Source organism: Penicillium crustosum (genome assembly GCF_028827405.1).
Source record: "Penicillium crustosum strain IBT 35664 chromosome Unknown utg000002l_segment0_segment0, whole genome shotgun sequence".
NCBI lineage: Eukaryota > Fungi > Ascomycota > Eurotiomycetes > Eurotiales > Aspergillaceae > Penicillium > Penicillium crustosum.
This window is the reverse complement of record NW_026623123.1, coordinates 8,895,874-8,918,638: the sequence shown is the minus strand read 5'-3', so window position 1 is coordinate 8,918,638 and position 22,765 is coordinate 8,895,874. Positions and strand designations below refer to the sequence as shown.

The 22,765-nt window shown below is 48.9% G+C and overlaps 6 protein-coding genes across 6 annotated transcripts; 3 read left to right on the top strand and 3 right to left on the bottom strand.

Moving 5' to 3' along the window:
• Positions 1 to 18: 18 nt before the first annotated feature.
• On the bottom strand, positions 19 to 3,340 carry N7487_006902 (DEAD/DEAH box helicase; the record flags this gene model as incomplete). Its single annotated transcript, XM_056874649.1, has 9 exons — positions 19 to 50; positions 113 to 227; positions 311 to 731; positions 813 to 1,259; positions 1,321 to 1,482; positions 1,530 to 1,701; positions 1,756 to 2,224; positions 2,274 to 2,456; positions 2,513 to 3,340. 9 exons carry the CDS (start codon positions 3,338 to 3,340, stop codon positions 19 to 21), a joined length of 2,829 nt encoding a protein of 942 aa, XP_056732369.1.
• Positions 3,341 to 6,077: 2,737 nt separating this feature from the next.
• Positions 6,078 to 11,011, top strand: N7487_006901 (DNA-binding E3 ubiquitin-protein ligase SNT2; the record flags this gene model as incomplete). Its single annotated transcript, XM_056874648.1, has 2 exons — positions 6,078 to 6,624; positions 6,681 to 11,011. 2 exons carry the CDS (start codon positions 6,078 to 6,080, stop codon positions 11,009 to 11,011), a joined length of 4,878 nt encoding a protein of 1,625 aa, XP_056732368.1.
• A 718-nt stretch (positions 11,012 to 11,729) lies between these two features.
• Positions 11,730 to 12,996, top strand: N7487_006900 (NAD(P)H-quinone oxidoreductase; the record flags this gene model as incomplete). The annotated part of the gene is made up of 3 exons (XM_056874647.1): positions 11,730 to 11,754; positions 11,939 to 12,297; positions 12,370 to 12,996. The coding sequence occupies 3 exons, from the start codon at positions 11,730 to 11,732 to the stop codon at positions 12,994 to 12,996; spliced, it is 1,011 nt and encodes a 336-aa protein (XP_056732367.1).
• A 3,306-nt stretch (positions 12,997 to 16,302) lies between these two features.
• Positions 16,303 to 19,324, top strand: pdeB (3',5'-cyclic-nucleotide phosphodiesterase PDE2; the record flags this gene model as incomplete). Its single annotated transcript, XM_056874646.1, has 2 exons — positions 16,303 to 16,483; positions 16,542 to 19,324. 2 exons carry the CDS (start codon positions 16,303 to 16,305, stop codon positions 19,322 to 19,324), a joined length of 2,964 nt encoding a protein of 987 aa, XP_056732366.1.
• Positions 19,325 to 20,240: 916 nt separating this feature from the next.
• On the bottom strand, positions 20,241 to 21,097 carry N7487_006898 (Rdx family protein; the record flags this gene model as incomplete). The annotated part of the gene is made up of 3 exons (XM_056874645.1): positions 20,241 to 20,404; positions 20,564 to 20,735; positions 20,948 to 21,097. The coding sequence occupies 3 exons, from the start codon at positions 21,095 to 21,097 to the stop codon at positions 20,241 to 20,243; spliced, it is 486 nt and encodes a 161-aa protein (XP_056732365.1).
• A 1,023-nt stretch (positions 21,098 to 22,120) lies between these two features.
• On the bottom strand, positions 22,121 to 22,531 carry N7487_006897 (guanine nucleotide-binding protein subunit gamma; the record flags this gene model as incomplete). Its single annotated transcript, XM_056874644.1, has 3 exons — positions 22,121 to 22,183; positions 22,256 to 22,313; positions 22,380 to 22,531. The coding sequence occupies 3 exons, from the start codon at positions 22,529 to 22,531 to the stop codon at positions 22,121 to 22,123; spliced, it is 273 nt and encodes a 90-aa protein (XP_056732364.1).
• Positions 22,532 to 22,765: the final 234 nt, after the last annotated feature.

The window sequence follows — 22,765 nt, the reverse complement described above, 5'->3', positions numbered from 1 at the left end:
ATATAGAAATTGCGGTATTCATTCCTCCACCTCGATTTGCATCTCTCGCTCTAGTGGACAATGCATGTCAGTATATCTAAAACAAATTCTGCGTTCATCACAAAATACATACCCCAGATATTAATCGCATGTGAAACAATCGTCTCGGCCTTAACCATCAACTTCGCAGTATACCTCTCCGCCTCTGTCGGATAGAGCTGACTTTTCTGCGCTTTGCGAGGATTGGCCTAGACACACCAGGGATAGGTTAGTAGATGATCACACACAGTCTCTAACAAGACATGCAAAAAAGAAAGTCCAAAAAGCCCACCATCATAAGAACAGGAACCAAATCCTTCGGTTCGGCCTCAGCCAAAGCCCTCAAATTCCTAAACCCATTATCCCTCAGCAACCGCGCGGTCCAACTTTTAACAAAAGTAACCTGCGCCATCTCGAGCAGATCCGCCCGCGCGCCAGCTTCGAGTCTATCGCGCATATGATCTAAAACGACCGCCATCATACCCCAGTTCATGCGCTGGCAAAATTTGACGATGCCGGCAGCGAAGCCGTGGCATTGCTGTGCTAGGGTTTGGATCGTGCCGCGGGGGATTTTGTAGCGTTGGGCTATTGTTGAGAGGGGGACTTCGTTGCTGAGATCGCGGAGTTGGAAGGCTGTGTAGGCGCGACGGTAGATTCGGGCTTGTTTTATTTGGGCTGGGTTTGTTTCTTTTAGGGAGGCACCCGATTGGACCCTGGTAATGGGGTGTTAGTTTAGGATTTGGATAGGCTGGGTGGAGAGGTATGGTGTGAATATGTATAGGAAGGAGACGTACATTGTGTTGACGAAACCCGGTTGCACTCCGACGAATTGTAGAGCTCGGAGACCGCTCTCGTCTAGCCGGTCTAGTTGATCACGGAAAATCTGCCAGTCGATGGGGGTGTTCATAGCTGCTTGGAGTGGTGTGAACATGTAGAAGATGTGCATGTCACCGTCCATGACGAAGGCCTGTAATGCTCGTTTCAACTCTTCGTGAACGAATAGGCCGTCTTCGGGTGAGAATGCTGAGGCCACGACTGCCTGTCCTAATGGTGTGGCTTCGTATGATTCGTCATCTCGGAAAATCAGAAGTTCTTCGTCGACTAGTTCCTGAAGAGCTGATCTCATGATGTTGTATGCGAGCTTCTTGTCCAATGTGCGGTAAAGAAGCGTGCACCGGACATATTCTTTGATCGCCTCGCAGCCGGATACCAGTCCTGTTGCCACGGCTTCAAGTAAAGCCCTTTGGAGTGTGAGCAAATAATTCAGGGATAATACAATAGAATTGGATGAAAAATACATACCGTTTGAGGCCTCTTTTCTCCGGCGCGAGGCAGCTCTCAATAGCTGGCATATCGGCATCTAACAGATCGCAAACAGCCTGCATATCAGCTTTCACGCAGATGAGATAGGTTTCGCCGGCGTCATCCTTGCCTTTGCGGCCAGCACGACCGCACATTTGACGACTGTTTTTGTCAGTTCATACTCCCAACTTCAGAAAGGAGGCACCTACAGCATAGCCGGACCTACTAGTTCATGACCCATACGCGCACCATTTATGATGACTCGTCTCGCTGGGAGGTTTACACCAGCGGCAAGACTGCATGTGGCCACGAGAACTTTGATCACGCCCTGGTCGTAGGCCTGTGCAATTAGCTCCCGCTCTTCGGTGGTCATGCCAGCATCTAAGTGGTCATTAGTAATGGTCAGAGCTCTATCATGGATGTCAGAATACTAACTGTGAAACCCTGTTCCTTTGATGATTGCTGTCTCCAAAGCTGGGTCCAGCCCGCAAGCGAGACTACGCAGTTCTGCGAGAAGATCAAGTCGCTTGTTCAATTCTTCCGCCTCTGCTGGCGGCATCGCTTCACCGATAGTCGCGGCATGGATCTGACATGCATTACGACTACCACAAAACACCAACGATCCAAACCCAGCAGCTGCAGTTTCCACTGCTAACGCTACCATGGCATTTGTGGCGGAGTTGCTGAGCTGCTTGAAGGTAGAAGGTTCAATTATCCGGTGGGGAGGTATGGTATCGTGTAAAGACGCAGCAGCAGTCAGCTTGGATGCCGTTTGGAACAATTGCCTCGATGTTGCAGCTGGGTAGATTCCATTCTCGTATACCAAGTATTCATCGATGGGGATTGGTCTGTATGTGGAGATGTAGAACTTGGCGTTCATCCATTGTGCCAACATCTCGGTGTTCTGTAGGACGGTTAGAGCAGCCCACCGAAGGATTGGACCATAGACTCACGGAAAGCGTAGCACTCATCCCAACAATCTGGATGTCCTGCTGTAATAACAGCAGCTTCGTGACCATCAACTCCAAGAGATAGCCCCGATGTTCATCATCGAGCATGTGCAATTCGTCGAGAACCACGACTCCCAAGTCTCCAATGTTACACTCTTCGATAGCGCTGTTTATCAACGAATTGGCCTAATAAAGGGGATATCAGAATTCTGCATGCAACACTGAACGGCAATCGTGCACACCTTCTCTATCGTACAAACAGCAATATCAGTATCGGCCCATGTAGCTGTCGTCCGACTTCCACCAAAGAAGCCCGTCACCCTGATATTCTTATGGAATTTCTTCCATTGCCTGCGAGGGAATTTGTCGTCATCTTCATTATCCGGGGTATTCCTCTCCACATCTTGTACAATGCGACGCATCCACTTGAGCTTCTCCTGAACCAAAGCAACATAAGGTAAAACCAACAGCGCTTTACGCCCCGGGTTTTCAATAATGCGTTTCAAAAGCAAAACATCCGCAACGAGGGACTTTCCACCGCCCGTCGGAGCCGTGTAAACCAAATGACGTTCACCGGAGAGCAACCCCCTAGCCAGCAAACACGACGCCTGCCACGGGTAGATATTTCTAACACCGAGTGTGGCAAAATTAGCCGTGAGAGCAGGCGGCAGGCCATACTTTGGATTAGACAGGGATAGCAGAGGATTCTGACTAGAAGGCGGGGCAGTCGCAGCCACGGCCTTTTGATGATCATCCGGGGATGGCTCCGCGCCCGTGCCCGCACCAGGATAAATCTTGCTAGCGGTGAAGCGATGGACGGGGGTTAGCAGATCACGGGCAGACTGCAACGGAGCTGATTCCAATATGGTGTCTGGATTGACATTTTGGAGAGGTAAAGTAGCAGTAGCTTGTTCTACGACTGGGCCAAGAGGTGGGATATCGGGGACATGATCTGTGGGCTCTGTTGGTGGTCGCTTCTGTCCTGCGACGGGCGCTACGTGATACGCTTGTCGGCGGGCGATATCAATGGATGTTTGAAAACGAGACTGGACTTGACCCGATGTCGACATGTCTGCCTAGCCCATTCGTCTTGGGGAGGGATAAAACCAAGTTTGATTTAATCAAAATTGGCCATCTCTCCAGATGTCTGGATTTTTGAATGTTTGATGTTTACATGTAATATTTTGATGTTGTTTCCCATGTTTTTTTATTGTTTTAATTCTACACGCGGCTTAGTCCTTGTTGCCTGAGGCACCATAGATTATATCAGCAGCTATGTCATCCACTCGAATCACCTGGGCACCCAGTCGCTCGGGACTGTGGCTGGGGGTCTTAACTTGATGTGCCTGAGAGAGACATCGACGATCGTATTTTCAATAATGTGCATATTGCGGGATTATTACTCTTATTGCATGTTCCCATGCCCCCATGCCCCCATGCTCTGCATCATTGAACTATAGTTCCGATGTGGCAAACCTAGAGTCCCTTGCTCGGGGACTACACCAACTTTGTACAAGATCGTACTTAAGTGGAGGCTTATGTGGGTGCTGTTCTTCCAAGCCCTACCCTGATTATTGCGTATGGGTAGAAGCGCACAATGAGCAAAATACCGATATTCGTAGCCCGCGTATGAACGGATGCCTAGGAATGGGTGTGATTTCATCCAATGTGTCGTCGGAGCCGAGAGGGTCGGCTGACGATCTGGGGCTAGTGGATTTGCACGCGGCTGGAAGACATCGTGGCATCCTCGGAAAAGCATCCTCGGAAGACACCCTCGGAACTTACAACGTATAACATCTATATACATGTGAAATTATATTGGCTATACTTGCTGAAGAAAATAGAAGAGCAAATTGACTGTGCCGGGGGGAAATAAAAGACGTTCCAATTTTAGGTACCCATCCCGAGACCAGGTGAGACCCGATCGGGGTGGAGGCGTCATAACGACTGTATCATGAGTTGCGCGTACCACCTATGCAGTAGGATGGACAGGAAGCAGGATTAGCAGGATTAGCAGTATTCCATGTTGGCAAGATTGTGAGGGTTCAGTCTTGTATGGCGATAATATGGAATTTAGCCCTGCATCGTGGAATGTGATATATATCCCAATATGTATTCTTATTTCTCTATCTCCCCTGAAAGAGAAGCTTGCAAGGGCACGTTTCAAAGTCGCGTCGGATACGAAGAGGGAACAAAGGGAACCTCTTTCAAGCCAATGGTAGAGATGATAACTGTAATTGTTTGTCAGGCGAAATGGGTTGGATCTGTTGTTCCCTTCTCCGGAGGTCTGATCGCCGTTATATATCTCCCACATGAACATCTTACCTCAACCCTAGGTCAACGCGTGGACCTTGGAATTTATCGGTGAACATATATTTTACACCGTCTACACAATTAGATTCAAATTAGATTCAATTCCATAAAATTACTCGGTCCCACGGGTGGATTTCCCAACGGAGTAGTCCGGCACGTTATACCCAAAGAGTGCAGACCTTGTTCGGCCAGTTCTCGGCGGCATCGATCGTCATTGGAGAGAGTAGTTTAAATTACCTACTCCATACATATATTATTATGATTATGATTATTGACTATGATTGTGATTACCTTGACTCTAATACTCACCGTGCGGTTGCTTTAGTATATGTATTTCATCCCACTCTCTCGATATCCGATCGCGTCTAAGGACCCACAAGTATTCTATTGTACACGAGGTTATAGATGATTTCCCCCCCTTTTGCCTCTCCCGAGATTCGCCAATCCGTGTTTGGTCGCACAGGATCAGACGAACGGGGAAAACTCACCCAAATATCCCCAAAAAATAGCAAATAGTGTCCATAGTACTAGTCAGGTATCTGGGATTTTTTTTCCCTTTCCAATATCAGTCCACCAAACTCATGTTCTTGAGATAACTTCCAAACTAGATGCCATATATGACATCCCCTTTATGAAGTTCTGATTATACCGCATACCAGCATTCCCAACGTACTTTGACATCCCAAATATTAAGTAGATCGAGCAAGGGAGGTCCAAAAGAGGTTTCTGGTTCCTATGTCCTTAGGGATCCGTCATATTAACATATTGGGACTAGGGGCCAGGTCGGGATCCTCGACTCTTTTCTTTTCTCTCTCTCTCTCTCTCTTCTCTGTTTTTCCCTTTTTCTTCCCTTTTCTTTTTGTCCCCTTCCCCATTCCCCGTTGGGCTATATCGTCTTTTTTTCCCGCTAAATCACTTTTGACCCGCTTCTCCCGACCCATCCCTCCCTCCACTCTATCTACTCTTGTCTCTTCCCTTTACTCTTTCTCTCTCTCTCTCTCTCTCTATTCTTCTATTCTTCTATTATCCCCTTATTGATTTCAATCCCTTTCCTTTTTTTATTTTATTTCTATTCATGTAAGTTACTATTCTTCGTCTTCTTTATCATTCCTCTATTTGCCCCCCCAATCTTAGCTATTGTGTTCTAGCCAACGTCCCCTATCAATTGTTCTCTATGATTGCTCTTGATATCGGAAAACGCCCTTCACCCCTGCAGAGAATAAGATCTGACACGGTCCACTCTTTGTCTTTCCCACTTTTATTTTTCCGTTTCCCCTTCGCAACTCCCCTGTTCTTCGCGTGTGGTTTATATCTGCATATCTGCCCACCCGTATTTTGAGATTTTCGTCCACTTTCCCAGTCATTTCTCTTTTAAAGTTCTCCAAGATTACGGGTTCCCACTAATCACCCGCCACAGCTCTCTGGGTTTATATTTCCCCTTCTCTCATCTTCCATTCTCACTCTTCATTTGCCAGTGGATGACTAAGGGACTCAATGACCACTCCTAACTCTCCGGAGGCAGTGGCCGATGCGGCCAACGGCTCCGCCACCGCGTATGGCACGCGATCGAGAGGTCGTAATGCCCCTCGGCCAAATTACGCCGAGGATCGTGATCTGGACGTGGATATTGATCTCTCAGCGCCAAACTCAAAGTCGGCCAAAAAAAATAGTGGTGTGGCACTCAACAACATTGTCAACGGCGCCAATATCGATGAGAAGACCTCATCGGCGCAACCACGAAAGAGCTTGCCAAATGGCCAGAGCGCAAATGGTTCGGCAAAAGATGCCATTCCGGGCACCTCTTCATTTTCCGCCAGACCGGAAGATGCGAATGGATCTAATTTGAGAAAACGCAAACAACCCGCCAGCACGCCAAATTCAACCCCCAACTCGGGTGGCGCGGTGAAGAAGATCTTCACCACCCCTCCAGGCGATTCGGAAGGGGGTTATTTCACCAATATGATGAGTTTCGACAACTCAGGGCCCTATCTGCAGGATGGCCAATTAATAGCCGATGATGGCACCACCTTTGCCCTCAATGGTTAGCCCCCACTTCTTTCCAAGGTAATTATTATGAAACTAATCATTTTGTTATAGACCATGTCTATTTAATTTGCGAACCTCCAGGCGAGCCATATTATTTAGCCCGCATCATGGAATTTCTTCCATCCAAAACCAAGCCGGGTGGCTTCATTGAGGCGATGAGAGTCAACTGGTATTACCGTCCACGAGATATCCAGCGCCATTCTCCCGACAGTCGGTTTGTTTTTGCTTCAATGCACTCCGACACCTGCCCCCTTTCTTCATTGCGGGGCAAGTGTGATATTCGACACGTGTCAGAGATTGAGGACCTGAGTTGTTACAAGAAGACAAGGAACAGCTTCTGGTACGATAAAATGTTCGATCGATATATCCATCGTCTTTACGATGTTATTCCGACTAAAGATATCATTAATGTTCCGGCAAACGTCAAAAAGGTTCTCGACGAACGCTGGAAATTCATTCTCGTCGAAATCGGAAAAGGAAAAGAATTAACAGGCGCCGTCAAGACTTGCAAGCGATGCCGTTTATACGCTGCAAACTCCGAATCCGTCGACTGCGCAGTTTGTCATTCGACATATCACATGCAATGTGTACGACCCGCCTTGACCAAGAAACCCGCTCGAGGCTTTGCTTGGGCTTGTGCCGCTTGCAGTCGCGCCCAAGAGCGCAAACTCGAGGCACGCAACACACCACTAACTGGCAGCATCCGAACAGATGGCGAAGATGTGATCATGGAAGAAGAGGAGGAAGAGGATCCGCATAATCATCCGAATGGCATAGAAAATGGTACTTCCGTCAGCACTCCCGGAGCCGAGGAAGATTCCATGCCTCAGCCTGCAACCGCGGAACAAATTGCGCAGGCAAAAATGTGGCCTTACCGATACCTGGGCATTCACTGCCGTGTGGAGGATGCTCTGGACTACGATGATCGAATTTACCCCAGAGCTAGCTCACGTCTAGGAACTCGACACCAGGCCATGGTTCCCGCTTGGCCAGGACGCGCGGTTGAATACGTAAAGCCTCTGGATGCGAAGAAAAAATCAAAGGCTTCCGGTGGCAAAAAGGATGGCAAGCTCTCCAAGGATGCGCAGGCAGCATTGGAGGCTGCAAAGCACGAGAGGGCAAACCGACCAAAGTGGGTGCAAGATGAGCCAGCGGGCTATGTGCACCGTGGTCTGGATGAACCGGTCGCAATCAACGGAAAGCAGGCGCGCACGGCCGAACTTCAATTCAAAATGCCCACTTCTGATCAGATCCCCACCCGCGGCGAAGATGATGCACCTGGCTCTCATTTAAGCGATGCGGATCGAGAAAAGTTCATCGACGACTACATGCGCCAAGCTAAGGAACTGGCCCCTGGTATTGGAGTTGAGAAATATTCCACGAATTTCCTCGACAGGGCCCTTGCACTTCTTTACTCTGAGAGCTTCGACGTTCAGGCTGCCCTGGCTAAGCTGAAGAAAACCAACAAGTACAAGGATCTTAAGGAGCCCCACATTCGACCGGAGGAGCTCAAGTTATTCGAACAGGGTGTTGCCAAGTATGGATCCGAATGGCGCAATATCATGAAACACGTCAAGACTGTCCATATCTATCAGATCGTACGTTTCTACTACATGTGGAAGAAAACCCCCAGCGGTCGGAAGATCTGGGGCAGTTATGAAGGCAGACGTGGCAAGAAGGAGGTACGCCGCCACAGCGTGGTTTCATCTAAACTCCTCGACGATGTGGCCGATGATCATGATGATTCCGCCTTCGACTCTGAGAAAGCCATTGTCCAGAAGCGTGGATTCCATTGCAAGTTCTGCACCACCCGCCATTCGCGCCAGTGGCGCCGTGCGCCCTTGGTTCCACCCGGCACCGTTATTCCGTCTGAGCCCTCAAACAAGAAGGACAAGGGCCCTATGCTCACCGTTGCACTCTGTCTTCGCTGCGCTCTGCTATGGCGAAAGTACGGGATTCAATATGAGGATGTTGACGAGGTTGCAAAGAGGATCGCAAGCAGCGGTAACAAGTCATGGCGACGCCGCATCGATGAGGAAATGCTTGCGCAACTGATTGTAGCTACCGAAACCCCGTTCATGATCACCCCTGCTACGGCAGCTACGGCCACCACGATGGGAATTCCGCTTGATACAAACCCTCGACTTTTGTTGGAAGGGAAGCCGGAGCCCAAAGTGGAAGGTAAGGTGGATCCGACGAAAAAGAAGACCAAGGAAACCCCCGCACCTTCAGCCACAACATCTGTCGAGCCCATGCCGAAGAAGAAGACAGTCCCCGAGAAAGTGGTGGAAGCTCCTCCGATTGTTCCCGACCCGCCAAAGGCCAAGACTCTCCCGTGTTCAATTTGCAACCAAGTCGAACCTTCGGGCGAAGAGCATCTTTCATGTCGGGATTGCCGCCTTACAGTCCATCGCAATTGCTACGGTGTGCGGGATTCGCGCCCTAGTAACAAATGGTTGTGTGATATGTGCTCCAATGACCGAACTCCCTCAATTTCTACAAACTACACTTGCGTTCTTTGCCCAGTCTCATGGACCGAGCACGACCTCATGGAGACGCCCAAGAACAACTCCCGGAAAAAGACTGAGCGTGACAAGGAAAAGGAACGCATGGAGAAGGAGATGGTGGCTGAGGCTATCAAGCTTTATCGCCAGCGACAGGAGGCCGTTGGCAAGCCTGTGGGTCCTCGGGAGCCACTGAAGCGTACTGCAGGCAACAACTGGGCCCACGTGCTTTGCACCTTGTGGACCCCAGAGTTGAAGTATGGCGATGCAGAGGAGCTTGAACCTGCGGAAGGATTCGGATCTATTCCTAAGGAGCGATGGCGCGAGACGTGTAAGGTCTGCAAGTCAAGTAAGGGCGCATGTGTGCCATGCAGCTTTGCTGGCTGCAATGCTCACTTCCACGTGGGCTGTGCTTTCCAAGCACACTACCGGTTCGGCTTTGAAATCACACCCGTTAAGAGCTCACGACGCGACAGCATGCGACCTATCCGTCTGGGCGAAGATGTTGGAGCTGCGACACCCGCTGTTTACTGTCCCAATCACAACGTGCCGACTGTTCTGCACGCAATTGGCGAGCAGACAAACCAGGACCACCTGAATGCTCTCCAGCTATTCGCCCAGACCTACAAGCAGGCCGATCTTACCCTTACTGGAACCGTTCGCAAAGCAGCGTACATGCATCAATCTGTTGGAGCTCCCTCGCATCCTTCCAGCAATGTGAATCGTCGAGCTTCGACGAGTACCAAGGACACCCACAAAGTTCAGCCCGCTCTGGAGCAAGTGGCTGAAGATCCCATGGACATCGATACCGATAACCATGTTGCACCGCGACCGGCTGCTCCTGGTGTGGAGACTAATCACAAATGCGTCCGTTGTGCCACCGGCTTTAGTCCCAGGTGGTGGGCCATTGGACGACGACCTCCCATGGCTAATGGCTCAGGGCACCCTCATCATCCTCAAGGTGCTTTCCCCCAACACAATGGAGATCCTTGCGAATTGGCGTACGAATGCCATAAATGCCATTTGAAGAATCCGGCGCCTCCTCCACCTCCGCCTGTACCAGAGCCTACACCTGACCAACGGCCTTCGCCCTACTCTGCTCAACGTCCTATGATACCCACTTCACGAATGCCCGGTCATGCAGGTCATGCGGGTCATGCAAGCCATGCAGGACATACATTTTTGCCGCACCCACATCCCCACCAACACCAACACCCGCATCCTCCTCCCCCCGGCAGTGTACTTGGGCGGCCGATGCCCCCCGCGCACCCACCCAGTGGACTTCCCGGACCAGGATACACTGGACCATACGAGCAACGCCACACACCCGACATCGGTCTTCGCAACGGCATGTCGCCATCTCCTTATCCCCCAGCACAGCCACCTCCGCATCACATGAGCAACTATCCGCCACCGCACCCCGCAGGCCCACCACCTCAACACTATACCAGCGCTGGGCCCTCAGGACCACCGCCGCCGTATCCCACCCACCAGAGCCCGTATGGTCCTGTGCAAGCCCGCTCGCCGCATCTTTCGCAGCCACCGCCAAGATCCTACGCAGCGTCCGCGTCCCCTCCAATCGTGCAAGCGACAACGATCAACCGATCACCCCAGACCTCGCTAAGCGCTCTCAATGGCGGCCCGCCTCCTCGCATGTACTCCGTTGAGCGTGTGGTGGCAGCTCCCTCTCACTCACCACCAGTGGCGCAGGCACGTATTGACCCGCGGGGGCCGACTGCCACCCCTCCCACTCGACCGGAAGACACACCACCTTCCTTGATGGGCGGACCACCAGGCAGTCGACACTCTGGGGCCAATGGCACAACAGTAGGGACTGGAGCGAGCGCAAGCCCATCGCTGAAGAACCTTCTCTCATAACGATATCCCACACGAGTGCTCATAATCGAGTTGTATGATAGTGACCTATGTCCTTTCCTATTTGCTTTTACTGCTACTGCATATGCATGCCACGGCATCCCATGAACAAAAAGTGTGTCTAGGGCTGGGCTTCCTTTTTGGTGTATTCTCTTTGTTTTCTTTTTGTTTTCTTCTTTACCTTCCAGCCCCAGAAATCCCGAGTTTTTTTTCTTCTCGGTTGATCCTATCGGCCACCATCTTTCGCGCTTTATGGTTTCTTCTTTTCTTATGTGCTTGTTTTTTTTCCCGGCGTCTTGAATTACGGCACCTGGGAAAAGTCCGTGGAGTCTGTTATGGAGTGGTTGGAGGGCTTGATATCGTCGAAAATCATGGATTGCATGGAGTAGGACTGGGCCACTTTATGATTGATATTACCATTACCCATTATTTCCAGCTAGATGAATTGACTAGCATTTCTACGATCTAAATTTTCTGATTCTTCAACACTACACTATCCACTCGGTTGTCCGGCACTTGGATATGGATTATAAACCCTCTCAACAGCATGGTGGAACCTCGGAAGTTGACGATGCTGACAAATGCCGATCAAATGCCCGGATGAGGTCAGCTCGTCATAACCGGATCGCTGTTAGCTGCTGGGGATATAAAAAGTCATCTTCCGCCAATATATGCATAGAAAATACCCATTAAACACTGAACATTGTACATATCACTCAAAATGAGCGACACCATGCGAGCGATCGGTAAGTGAACGCGGGGTTGAAGAACATGCCCCCACTTGATATCAGCTACATTGAGGGTCATACCTGGACCATACCTGAACCATATCAATCCGTCTGCCCTTCAATTCACTAGCCTCTCTTCCTTTCCTCTATACCCACACCTCAAATAGTCCATAAAATGTCAACCAAAACTAACAACCCCCAGGCATCAAAGGCGGCAAAGGCCCCGCAACAAACCTCTTCATCGACCAGATCGCCAAACCCACCGCCGCAGAAGGCGAAGCCATCATCAAGATCCGAGCCTTCGGACTAAATCGCATGGATCTACTCCAGCGCGAGGGCCTATACCCCCTCCCACCCCAAGCACCACCAACCATGGGCGTAGAGTTCTCCGGCGTGATCGAGAGCTTCGGACCAGACGGACACGAAGACTTCAAGATCGGCGATGAAGTATTCGGTCTTGCATACGGCGGCGCGTACGCAGAGTACATCGCCGTCTCGTCTCACATGCTAGTACACAAGCCCAAACAACTATCCTGGGAAGAGGCAGCCGGAGTCCCGGAGGTATGCACACATTATCTTCTTTCCCTGAATCGAACTGAATCGAACATTACTAACTAAACACCCCTACAACAGACCTGGATCACAGCCTCCCAAGCTCTGTTCCTAATCGGCGAATTCCAATCCGGCCAAAGCGTCCTCTGGCACGCAGGCGCGTCCTCAGTCTCAATTTCCGGAATCCAACTCGCTAAAGACGCAGGCGCAAAAGCCATATACGCAACAGCCGGCTCGCAAGAGAAAATTGACTTCTTGGAAAAGGAACTCGGCGTAACGAAAGCCTTCAACTACAAGACCCAGGACTGGGCAGCCGAGATCCAAACCGCGACATCTGGCGCCGGCGTCGATCTAACTGTTGATTTCATCGGCGCGACGTATTTCCAGGGTAATCTCGATGTAGCGGCACGCGACAGTCGCATCGTGCTGCTGGGTCTTATGGGCGGCGGCAAGCTACCTGATGGAGTTAATATTGCGCCATTGTTGTTTAAGCGTGTGCGGATTGAGGGCAGTACGCTGCGTAGTCGGGATTTGGGGTACCAGCGGAAATTGAGGGATACGCTTGTTGAGCATGCTTTGCCTCGATTCTGTGATGGGACTTTCAAGGTTTTTGTTGAGAAAGTGTTTCCTTTTGAGGGGATTGAGGAGGCGCATAAATTGCTTGAGAGTAACACTACTAAGGGGAAGATTATTGTTAGTTTTGAGTAGATTCAATAACATTGGATAGAGTACATATTATGATATGGGTATAACTTTGTATAACTTTGTATATTATATGTACATAATCTGATAGGTTGTAGCCAAGAGATCGACAATGAAGAGAACTCCACTATTGCCATTTGCAGAATACAGAATACGTACCTAAGTAGGTCGAAGTAACTATTACAACCTAACTACATTCGAAACGGCTCTCCCTTTCCGTTTTAGTGCTTATCCCTTGCCGCTTTTGAGTAAACCCGAACATGCTCTTAACTTCTATCCTACTAGAATTCAATCATGACTTTCGTCTCCAGGTGGTCAGAAAATCGTTGATATGCCTTTGGTGCTTCGTCAATATCGATGGTATTGGAGAAGACGAAGCCCGGGTTAGCTACACCAATTTTCACAAGTTCCAGCAGTGGCTCAACAAATAATTTGCTGTTCACCACACCACCACGAAGAATTTCCGAATACGCAGCAAGAAGTCCGACAGGACCTGCGCCAAACATCGCGACCTTATCTCCGGCCTCAAAGCCAGACCATGAGACCCATGGCCTCATGCCCCATAGGATAAGGAACCTTGGTGCTGCCAAAGGCGCCGTGGTAGTTATGTAGGTCGGAGCCGCAAATAGCTGCTGTAGTAACACGAACCACGGCATCTGTTCATCTGACGACTTTTGCTTTGGGGATATCGCGGACGTTAATCTTGAATGGATGGCCATCGAAAATGACGGGCCGCATACTTTTGCTATTGCTACGCGTTTCTGCCATTTGGGAATGATATTTAATGCTATTTGGGCGTCGAGATGGGATTGGTCCTTCAGGGAGGAATTTAATGTTGAATTAGCAAAGTTTTATACCTTAGAAGTGAGCGGTCCTTATATAGCAATTTAGTATGCACCCATTCAGAGATAGAGCTGAGTATAACTTCCGTGTATAAATAGGAATTGACGTCATATTTTAGGTATTTTACGTCTCATAACACGTCAGTCTCAACATATACACACCATAAGAGTCTTATTTTCATTTGGCCTTCGCCTCGGGCTAAGTCTGACGTAAGAAAAAAAAGCAAAAGCTGGATTCTACAGAATAACACATTCTTATCTGTTGCAGGACAGGACCGTAGCTGGGAGTCGATAATTGTGATATGAAAGGACCGTTCTGCTATTTATTCAACCTATATTCAAGAATCAAAACACCTACACATGTTGCCCCAATCATATAAGCAGTGGCCTATATGTAATTGTTGGTCAAACCTAGCACCACACTCATGTTAGAACTGCAGAATGTCGTTATCGGACTGGGATGCCGATGCCATAATTGTGGAGACCATATCCTTAGCGAAAGAAGAGTCCTTGGTTAGGTCCTATAAACGACGGCAGATCTTAATATCAGCTTGGTGGCCAAATAGATATTTTCAGTATGAGTGGGAATAAGTATGCTAGAATACATGGTAAGCAACCACTGTGTAAAATACCAAGTAGGAAGGACCCTATTCTCATAAAGCGGCACCCGAGAATATCTTGCGACTAAGAATTGGTACATACTACCTACCTACATACCATGCATATGCAGACCTTGTAGGGGTTGGAAATTTGAAAAGTACCACCTCATGCAGCTATCCCTGTCTCGTGTGATTGGCCGGGGTCCCCAATCACATGGAACCGATCAACAACTGAACCGTGGGTGATAGGGAAATTAGGTAAGATCACACTATCATATCAGAACATTATATTATACTTATATGATCCATTCTGAGATCTATCATTTACATATATATCTATCTGTCTATATATTTGAGATATTAGATAAAATTAAGAACCACTCTGTCATGTTCAACTGAAATGCATGCAATTGTAGCTGCAGGTGATCCATTTCTAGAAGTGGAGACGGAAAAGTCGACTAATCAGCAGTCGATGAGATCACTTCGGATTATTTGGTATTCCGTCAGATTTGGCCCCAAATGGGCCCAAACGTTCTCTCCACTCTGGTTTTTTTGCTTTTTCTTTTTTTTTTCGATTCTGCAGTGTGTGACGGTGGATTTATGTATACTTGGTAGGCTTATAATATGGTCCTTATAATATACTTTAAAACCTTGATGTTCATCATGTAACTATCTTTATACATTATATATGTGTATAGTATATCACTACTATATATTTGTCCGGGGTAGACTAAACAAAATACCAGAGCTTCTTATGTTATCTAGACTGCATAGCCACCCCAGCAGATGTATCGTGTTACAGAATCTGCGCTTACTAACCCGCTGACCTTCTAGAAAGAAAAAAAAAAGAGAGAGGCGTCATTGGGTCCACTAGTTACGATCGGAGGCTCTGCCAAAGGATGAGATAGTATAGAGGAATAGAAGGAGAGAGAGTATATATAGATGATTATGTACCTATATATTCTTATAATAGCCATACGATAGATCGAGAATACCCTGTTAATAACACAAAAACATCAATACCTAACTAGTAACTTGTAACCTGTGACTGTAACTAAGATTACCTGAGGATCATCCCGTCCCGCCCCAAGGCCTTCTGGAAGGAGGAAAGAAGCCCCTTCCCCGTGTTCGCCCCTCCACTGTCCTCAGCTCTGGGCTGTTTTTACTTCTTTCTCTTTTTGCTCTTTTTTTTTCCAACCTCATTTCCCTTTCTTCTCTTCCTCTTCTCTTCCTCTTTTCTTTGTTGATTCCTCACCGCTTACACGCTACACGCTACACACACACAACCATGTCGAACTGACGTCCTTTCCCGCTCCCTTTCTCTTCTTTCATCTCCAATTGAACCCCCTTCGTCCTCGACAACTCACGTGTCGCTTTCATCCCTTTACTATTCCGATCCCGGGGTGGAAAAAAAGTGGGTTGCGCGCTCGATCTGTCTAGTGCGACAAATTTAGGAGTCTAGGCTCTGGGGGGTTGTCTCGGAACCTCCAGTCCACAACGCGACTCGGACTGCCTCGCTGCAGGAAACAACTCCATTGTTCGATTCGGTGAACTGAGAGCTTGCTTCCCGACTGCCACTCCTTCTCCCGACTTTCTTTGTGCCGATTTACTCGGGTCTCTCCCGATCTTCCATATTCCCCCCAACCTCGCCGCTCGTTTTTTTCCCACCTTCCCAAAATCCGCCCTTGTCATTCGTACCTTCCATCACACCCCCAGACAACCGCCTCGGTCTTCGTCATCTGTGCCATATGCGAATCAGGATCGCTCCGACCAACTCCTTCCCATTTCTTCACTCCGATTGAGTTCTCTTGTCGGTCTTGTGATTCCAGCGACACGGCCTGATCGGCGTTCGCTCTATACCTACTAACACCATGTTTGACCGCGTGGATTGCGCGGGTCTCTACATTGATGACCGAGTGCGGTCGGAGAGATGGGTGCGCAGAAGTTCCATCGATGCTTCAACGATATCATCCACAGGTTCCTTCACAACCCCCGAAGAACCAGAGGCCCTGCAGGCGGATGTAGAGCAGCTGCTGTTGGTGTGCAAACAAGGTAGGTTTTACAGACTGCGCTGCGTTTGATAATTTACTAATTACTCCCGTTCTTGCAGTCTATCTCTGCCACAACGGTTCCTCCTTTGCCACCAAGCTAGCCGAGCTCAGCGACCGGTCGGGCAGCGAGTGTAACCCGATTTTCGCATTCTTCGAGGTGGATTTTAGCGGCGAAGAGTCGAATCTGGCTCGCCGAAAAGCCAGTCGCGCCTCGTGGGCAGACAACGCTCCTCCGTCACCGGGCTCCATCCACCGCACTTTCACATTTTCAACGCAGTCTGACGAAGCACGGGGCCTATCCCTTCTATCAGGGGTTTCGAACGACATCCAAGCCCAAGAGGGGCCAAATCTGGTCATCCCAATTGCGATTTTGCGTCTTCCTACTCCCGATGCGCTTAGCGACAATGCGACTCCCGGCCCTACCAGTCAACCGGATACTCAAGGACCTATCACGGCGGAGCATAAGCAGATTGCCCGCTGTCTTGATGCCGGTGCTATGGATGTCTTGACTACTCCGCTAGATCGGTCGCGGATTCAAGGGCTCGTAGTTCATGCCTACCGCACCCGTAAAGCGGCCCAAAGAGAGATGTCCCGATTTCTTGCACGAAGAAAGCAGCGAAAGCTTTCTTGGGTTGGTGTGCATGATGAACAGCCATATTCTTATTTAAGAGAAGCCATGGTTTCAAAACTGATGAAAGGAATTTGCAACCCAGAAGAAGTCATACATGATGAATTCCAGGAACAGGATCTCAACATTGATCCCGCACGTATCCCTTTTATCAAAGAGCAGGTAGGCAGTTGGAAGTTCTCCGCTCACGATTTTACCGAGGACGAACTGGTCTTTGGCGCTTGTGAGATCATACAGCATGCGTTCACCATGCCGGGACTGGACACTTGGCGGCTGACCCCCGATGAATTGCAAACTTTCCTCCTCGCCTGCCGCGCCGCCTATAACTCCTTTGTGCTTTACCACAATTTCCGCCATGCGATTGATGTGCTACAATCCGTCTTTTGTTTCCTGCTAAACATTGGGGCTTTACCCCCATATGAATCCGTTGGGGATTCTCCTGTCCCTGAAACTCCCATCACCTCCCTTCTCACGCCATTCGACGCCCTTACCCTCCTTATCTCAGCCATTGGTCATGACGTTGGCCACCCAGGTGTCAACAATTTCTTCCTCGTCAAATTGAACGCACCTCTGGCTCAACTCTACAACGACAATTCCGTCTTGGAGGCGTTCCACTGCGCCGCCTTTTCCCAAATTCTGCGTCGACATTGGCCTTCAGCATTCAAGGACAATCAGCTGCGAAAGCTCCTTATTAGCTCGATCCTGGCCACAGATATGGGCGTGCACCAAAAGTTCATGCAACGAATGGGTTCATTCCAAGAAAAGTTCTATGAAAACAAACGGTCTGTTGATGGCTGGAAGCCGCAAGATGTCGACATGTACAAGACTCTCGTTTGTGGGTTATTGATTAAATGTGCCGACATCAGTAACGTGGCTCGGCCGTGGAAAGTTGCAAAGAAGTGGACGCAAATTCTGCAAGAGGAGTTCGCCAACCAGGGTGAGATGGAAAGGGAGGTTGGAATGGAAACTGCACTGTTTGGCGGGCCACCTGAATTAGGGAACATCTACAAATTGGCTACCGGTCAAATTGGATTCATGTCAATATTCGCCCTGCCGCTCTTCGAAGGCATTTCCGACCTTTTGCCGCAGTTGCAGTTCACTACCGACCATATCCTTCGCAACCAGGCACAGTGGCAGGAACTTTCTAATGAGGAGCTGAAGAAGCAAGGTCTTCCGATTGAGAAACGGGCCGAGATTACCGTTTCGCCTCGCTCCCATAGCCCTGAATCCTCTGACAAGCCGCACGTCGATTCGGGAGATGGCGCAGTGGATAGAGTCGAATCTCCCATGAGTTCAGGCTCTGGTGGATACAACGAAAACACCATTGAACCGGTTGTGTCACCCGATACCACAGGTCCTCAGATTGAAATCACAGGAAGTCCCCTGGCGCTAGCGACTGCATCTCGGAAGTCTTCTAGTGCAATGCCGGGTCTTTCTGGTTTCTCCATCCCAGGAGCTCCTGAGTCTGCGCGTGAGTCTATTTCGACACAGCTACACAGCCCTCTCACGGAAACAAGCCCTGTTACCGATGATCCGGCTGTTCTAGCTGCCGTCTTGTATGCCAATTCGGCCTTCGGTGGTACTTCATCAGGATCAGTGGAGCGTGACCATGGGTCTGGGTCTACCGAGAGACCAAGCAGCTCCCGCCAAGGTCATCCACATGGTTCTCAACGCGGCTCCCAACGTCACCATGCGCACAACAGCTCTTCTGCTCGCTCAGGCTCAAATCGCAATAGTTGCACACGGACACAAAGCACCTACAGCAACACCATGACACCGATCTCTCCCGCAACTAATGCCTCAAGCTTTTTGGCTGTGGATAGCGGCGACGAAAAGCGAGTCTCTGGGGAAAGTGTTGCGCAAAGTGATCTTGGAGGACCTGACGACATTAGCACACGCCCTAGCACAGCGGACGCGTATCCTTCAAATGTATCAGAGCCCGCAGGTGGCTACAGCCCCGGTCGTAGCTCTGACATCGCTCGTGGTCAAACTCGATCCGAAGACGGTACCAGCAAAGACTTCTCCAGATTGGGAGTTCACGGAACCCGCAGCACGACCCATTCGACGACTACTGGCGAGAGCACCAAAAATGAAATCCCGCAAGTGGATGACTCTGCTAATGGTACCCGCAGACTTCCTAAGCGGAGGAGTCGGCTTCGACTTGCTTTTTGGAAGCGTCGCAACCATTCGCATGAGGTCCGCGGTGAGACCTGACTTTTGCCATCCTGATTGATGCTTTTGCGTTTTTGAAGCATCCCCAGATGTTGTATAATGCTGCCATGGTCTTATGAATATTTCATTTTGCAATGAGGCTTGAGACCACACTGGTGTTCCATGAATTCACGACTCGACCAGTTGAAGAGGCCCGACTTTGGACTTTCTTTTCCCCACCGCATTGGCTCTCCTGGTCACGACTCTACGAAGTCGATAACGATACCTTCTTACCTTCTGCTGAAATGTCTGGGCTTGTCTCGGACATGAAAGCAAATGCAAATCTTGTCTGAGCAATTGTACTGTCAAGATAAGATGTGTTGCATGTTGTACTCCGTTCTCTCTCCTTTTGAGATCGAGAGTCACGCTTTATTATGTATTCCTCTCAATGGATACTGGCATCTGCGTTCCCGCTACATCTGTCATCTGATTATTTTCATCGGGCTCGCCCACCTACTTCTGTGTGATGACCACGAATATCTGTTTCCTTTTATCCTTACCCTACACCTTCCTTCACCTCTCTTTTTCGTCTTTCTACTCTGCCCTTGTCTCATGTCTTTGGGCGGTTCTCTCTTGTCCTAGAGTTCGGTGATAGGCCGGCGTTCTATCTCTTACAGGAGTGTGCTTTTCCCCTTTCTCCCCTGTACTCGATCCTCTTGTGTCTTGTTTTTTTTCTTTCTTTTTTTACCTGGACTCTTGTTAGACTCTTCCGCTCTGCGCGATAATGAATGTGATGTGTACAGTGAGATTTTGAATTCTTGTTCTTGGGTTTGTAGTTGTAACGTGTGTATTCAAGGATGTTCCTAGTAGTATATGTAACTCCAGCATCTACCAGTGCGATCTAGAAATTGGATTTTATACATAAAGCAACTGAATGTAGATATAGATACTAAGTAGGAACATGACCCAATACATCCTCCTACTGACAATCCTCGCAGGCCGCCTTATCCTTTCTCTCCTCCTTCTTTTCCTCCTTCTTTGCCTCCTTCTCGCCCTGCTCCTTCTTCAAAGCCCGATCCGTATGTCCCAGATCCCTATTAGGAGCAATAACATTCCGCACGAGAGACTTGAGCGCCTTGACTTCTGAATGGAGGAAGAAATGATTAGACCAAGCATTGAATAGCATAACAAGACATCTCCCATGCATCATATATATCAAATGCATAAAAATCCAACCCCAATATATAAAACAGAAAAGCAAAGCAAAGCAAAGAAAAGAAAAAGGAAACATGCAAAACATACCAGGGAATCCCCCATCCCTCTTCCGATCCCACAGAATACTCTCCTGCGTCGTGATCTCCCCATCAACCATCGTACCATGCCATATCGTCACCGTGAACACGCCGCCGGTTTTCGGGACGAGGGCTACTTCGCCTAGGTCTGTGCCGAATGTTGAGAGGAGCTCCTGGGCGAACTGTTGTTTTTGTTAGTATTTGCATTCAAATGTTATGCTATATTGGTGAGATGTGTATATCATGTCCATGGTCATGTTGAAAGTGATAATATATCAAATATCAAGAAAACCAAAAACAACGAATCAAACACCACCCCAGTCAAAAAAGATCCAACAAAAAGACCTCGAATATGATAGGTCAGAAAAGAAAGAAAAGAAAGATAACCACGTACGTATGCGGCGCGGAGCATCCACCGACACTGTGTGCAGAACTGGATTGAGATACGGGGGAGATGGACGTTTGCCAGGGCGATTTTGTCGGTATCGTTGTTTGAGTCTAACGGTTTCGAAGTCGAAGTCGAAGTCGATTCAGATTCAGTCATGATGAATATTGGTTTGGTTTGATGCCGATGCGATTGATTGGGTCAATGGAGGGGGGTTGTGTGGTGTATTGTGTGTGGGTGGAGTGTTTCGGATGATGGGGTAGTGTATGTATTGTATGCAGGTGGATGGATCGGGGGCGTCGTATTTCTGGTTAGACACAGGTCGAGAGGTGATATGTATGTATGTTGTATGTTCAAGCTGATGTGCAGAGCTTAGTGGGATGGGAAGTTGGATGATGTCAGCGGGGATGGAATGACTGTATATCAAGGACTTTCTTTACAATTTTATATTAGTGGAATAAGAAATCTGCTATACTTATTCATATACAAAAGTACTTTGGTAAAGATCTACTTTGTATTGTTAATTTAGGCCATACTAGGCCGAAACAACGGAGGGCTGAACCGGACTCCCGGGTCATCCCAAGGTCCCAAGCAAATCGCAAGGCGTGTCGAAATTTGGGCTGAATTACAACAAGCTCTTTGCGGAAATTCGATTAGATCGGTATGGTATTGGTCATGCGAATCTATGATACATGAATGGCAACTCTCACGCCCTAGCTAACATAGAGGCTTTTTGAAGATTTGAGAACCCGTAAAGAAAAGGATACATAAGAGAAAGAGAAAGAAAAAGAAGAAGGGAAAAAAGAAGAAAAAGAAAGAAAAGGCCGATCCCAAGCAAACACAGCGAGAAGGGGGAATGGTGCAATTCAAAGAAGTAAAGCGCAACAAGTGCATCGTCAAGTGCACTGTCTGCAGAGTCCGAGGACGAAGGGAGACCGGAGTAGCGGGAAGGGCGACAAAACACAACGGGACTCGTATAATCCCCGGAGGCGTGGAAGGTTTCGTGCAAGACCAGCAGACGATTCTTTCAGGCCGACATATTTGTCCGCGCGAGCAATCGCAGTGCTTTGTTCGGGTCCAAGGGGGGTGGTCGTAAATGGGTCCGGAATTAGGTAGAAGAGAAAAAGAGAAAGAAAAAAGGAGAGCGAAATGTCATGGCGAAAAATTCCCGTCGTGAGTGCATTACATGACGGTGCAGCAACCTCCCTGTTGCTGGGGAGCATAGGGATCCTCGCGCTTGTCGACCTGGGAAAATGGAGTTAGTTTCGGATATGGGCGCACGCGATGAGACGATAGAAAAGAAAGCCGGTCGCATACCTGTCCCCATACGGATGGAACCATAAAGTCGCGAGTGTTGTTACAGTAACTGATGAGACTGTTGAAAGTGTTAGTTTGTTTGTCCCTTTTTTTCTTTTAACAAAGAAAAGGGTTGGAAACGGACGAGAGAGCTGCCTCGGAGACCTTGACCCGTGGACGGTCCAGATCCTCCTTTAGACGACCATTGAGCTCGGTCAACCGACGATATTTCAAGTCGGCGACACTTTGCTTCTTATTCTTGACATCACCCCCGGATCGAAGTTCATAGGGAGCCATGGTGACGGGTTGAGCTGTGAAAGAAGCGCGATAGGAGAAAGGGGGGAGAGGGGGTTTTGGATCGGCAGGTGTCTCAAGGGCGTAAGAATTAGGTTAGGGGGGGCCGGGTAATCAGGGGCCAAGACGCCGGACAAAGAAAAAAGGTAAAAAAGAGGGTGAAGGATTCGGATGTCGAGTGTTATAAGAGAGAGAATGGATAAATGAATGTGGTTTAGAGGGGATTTGAGAAGATCC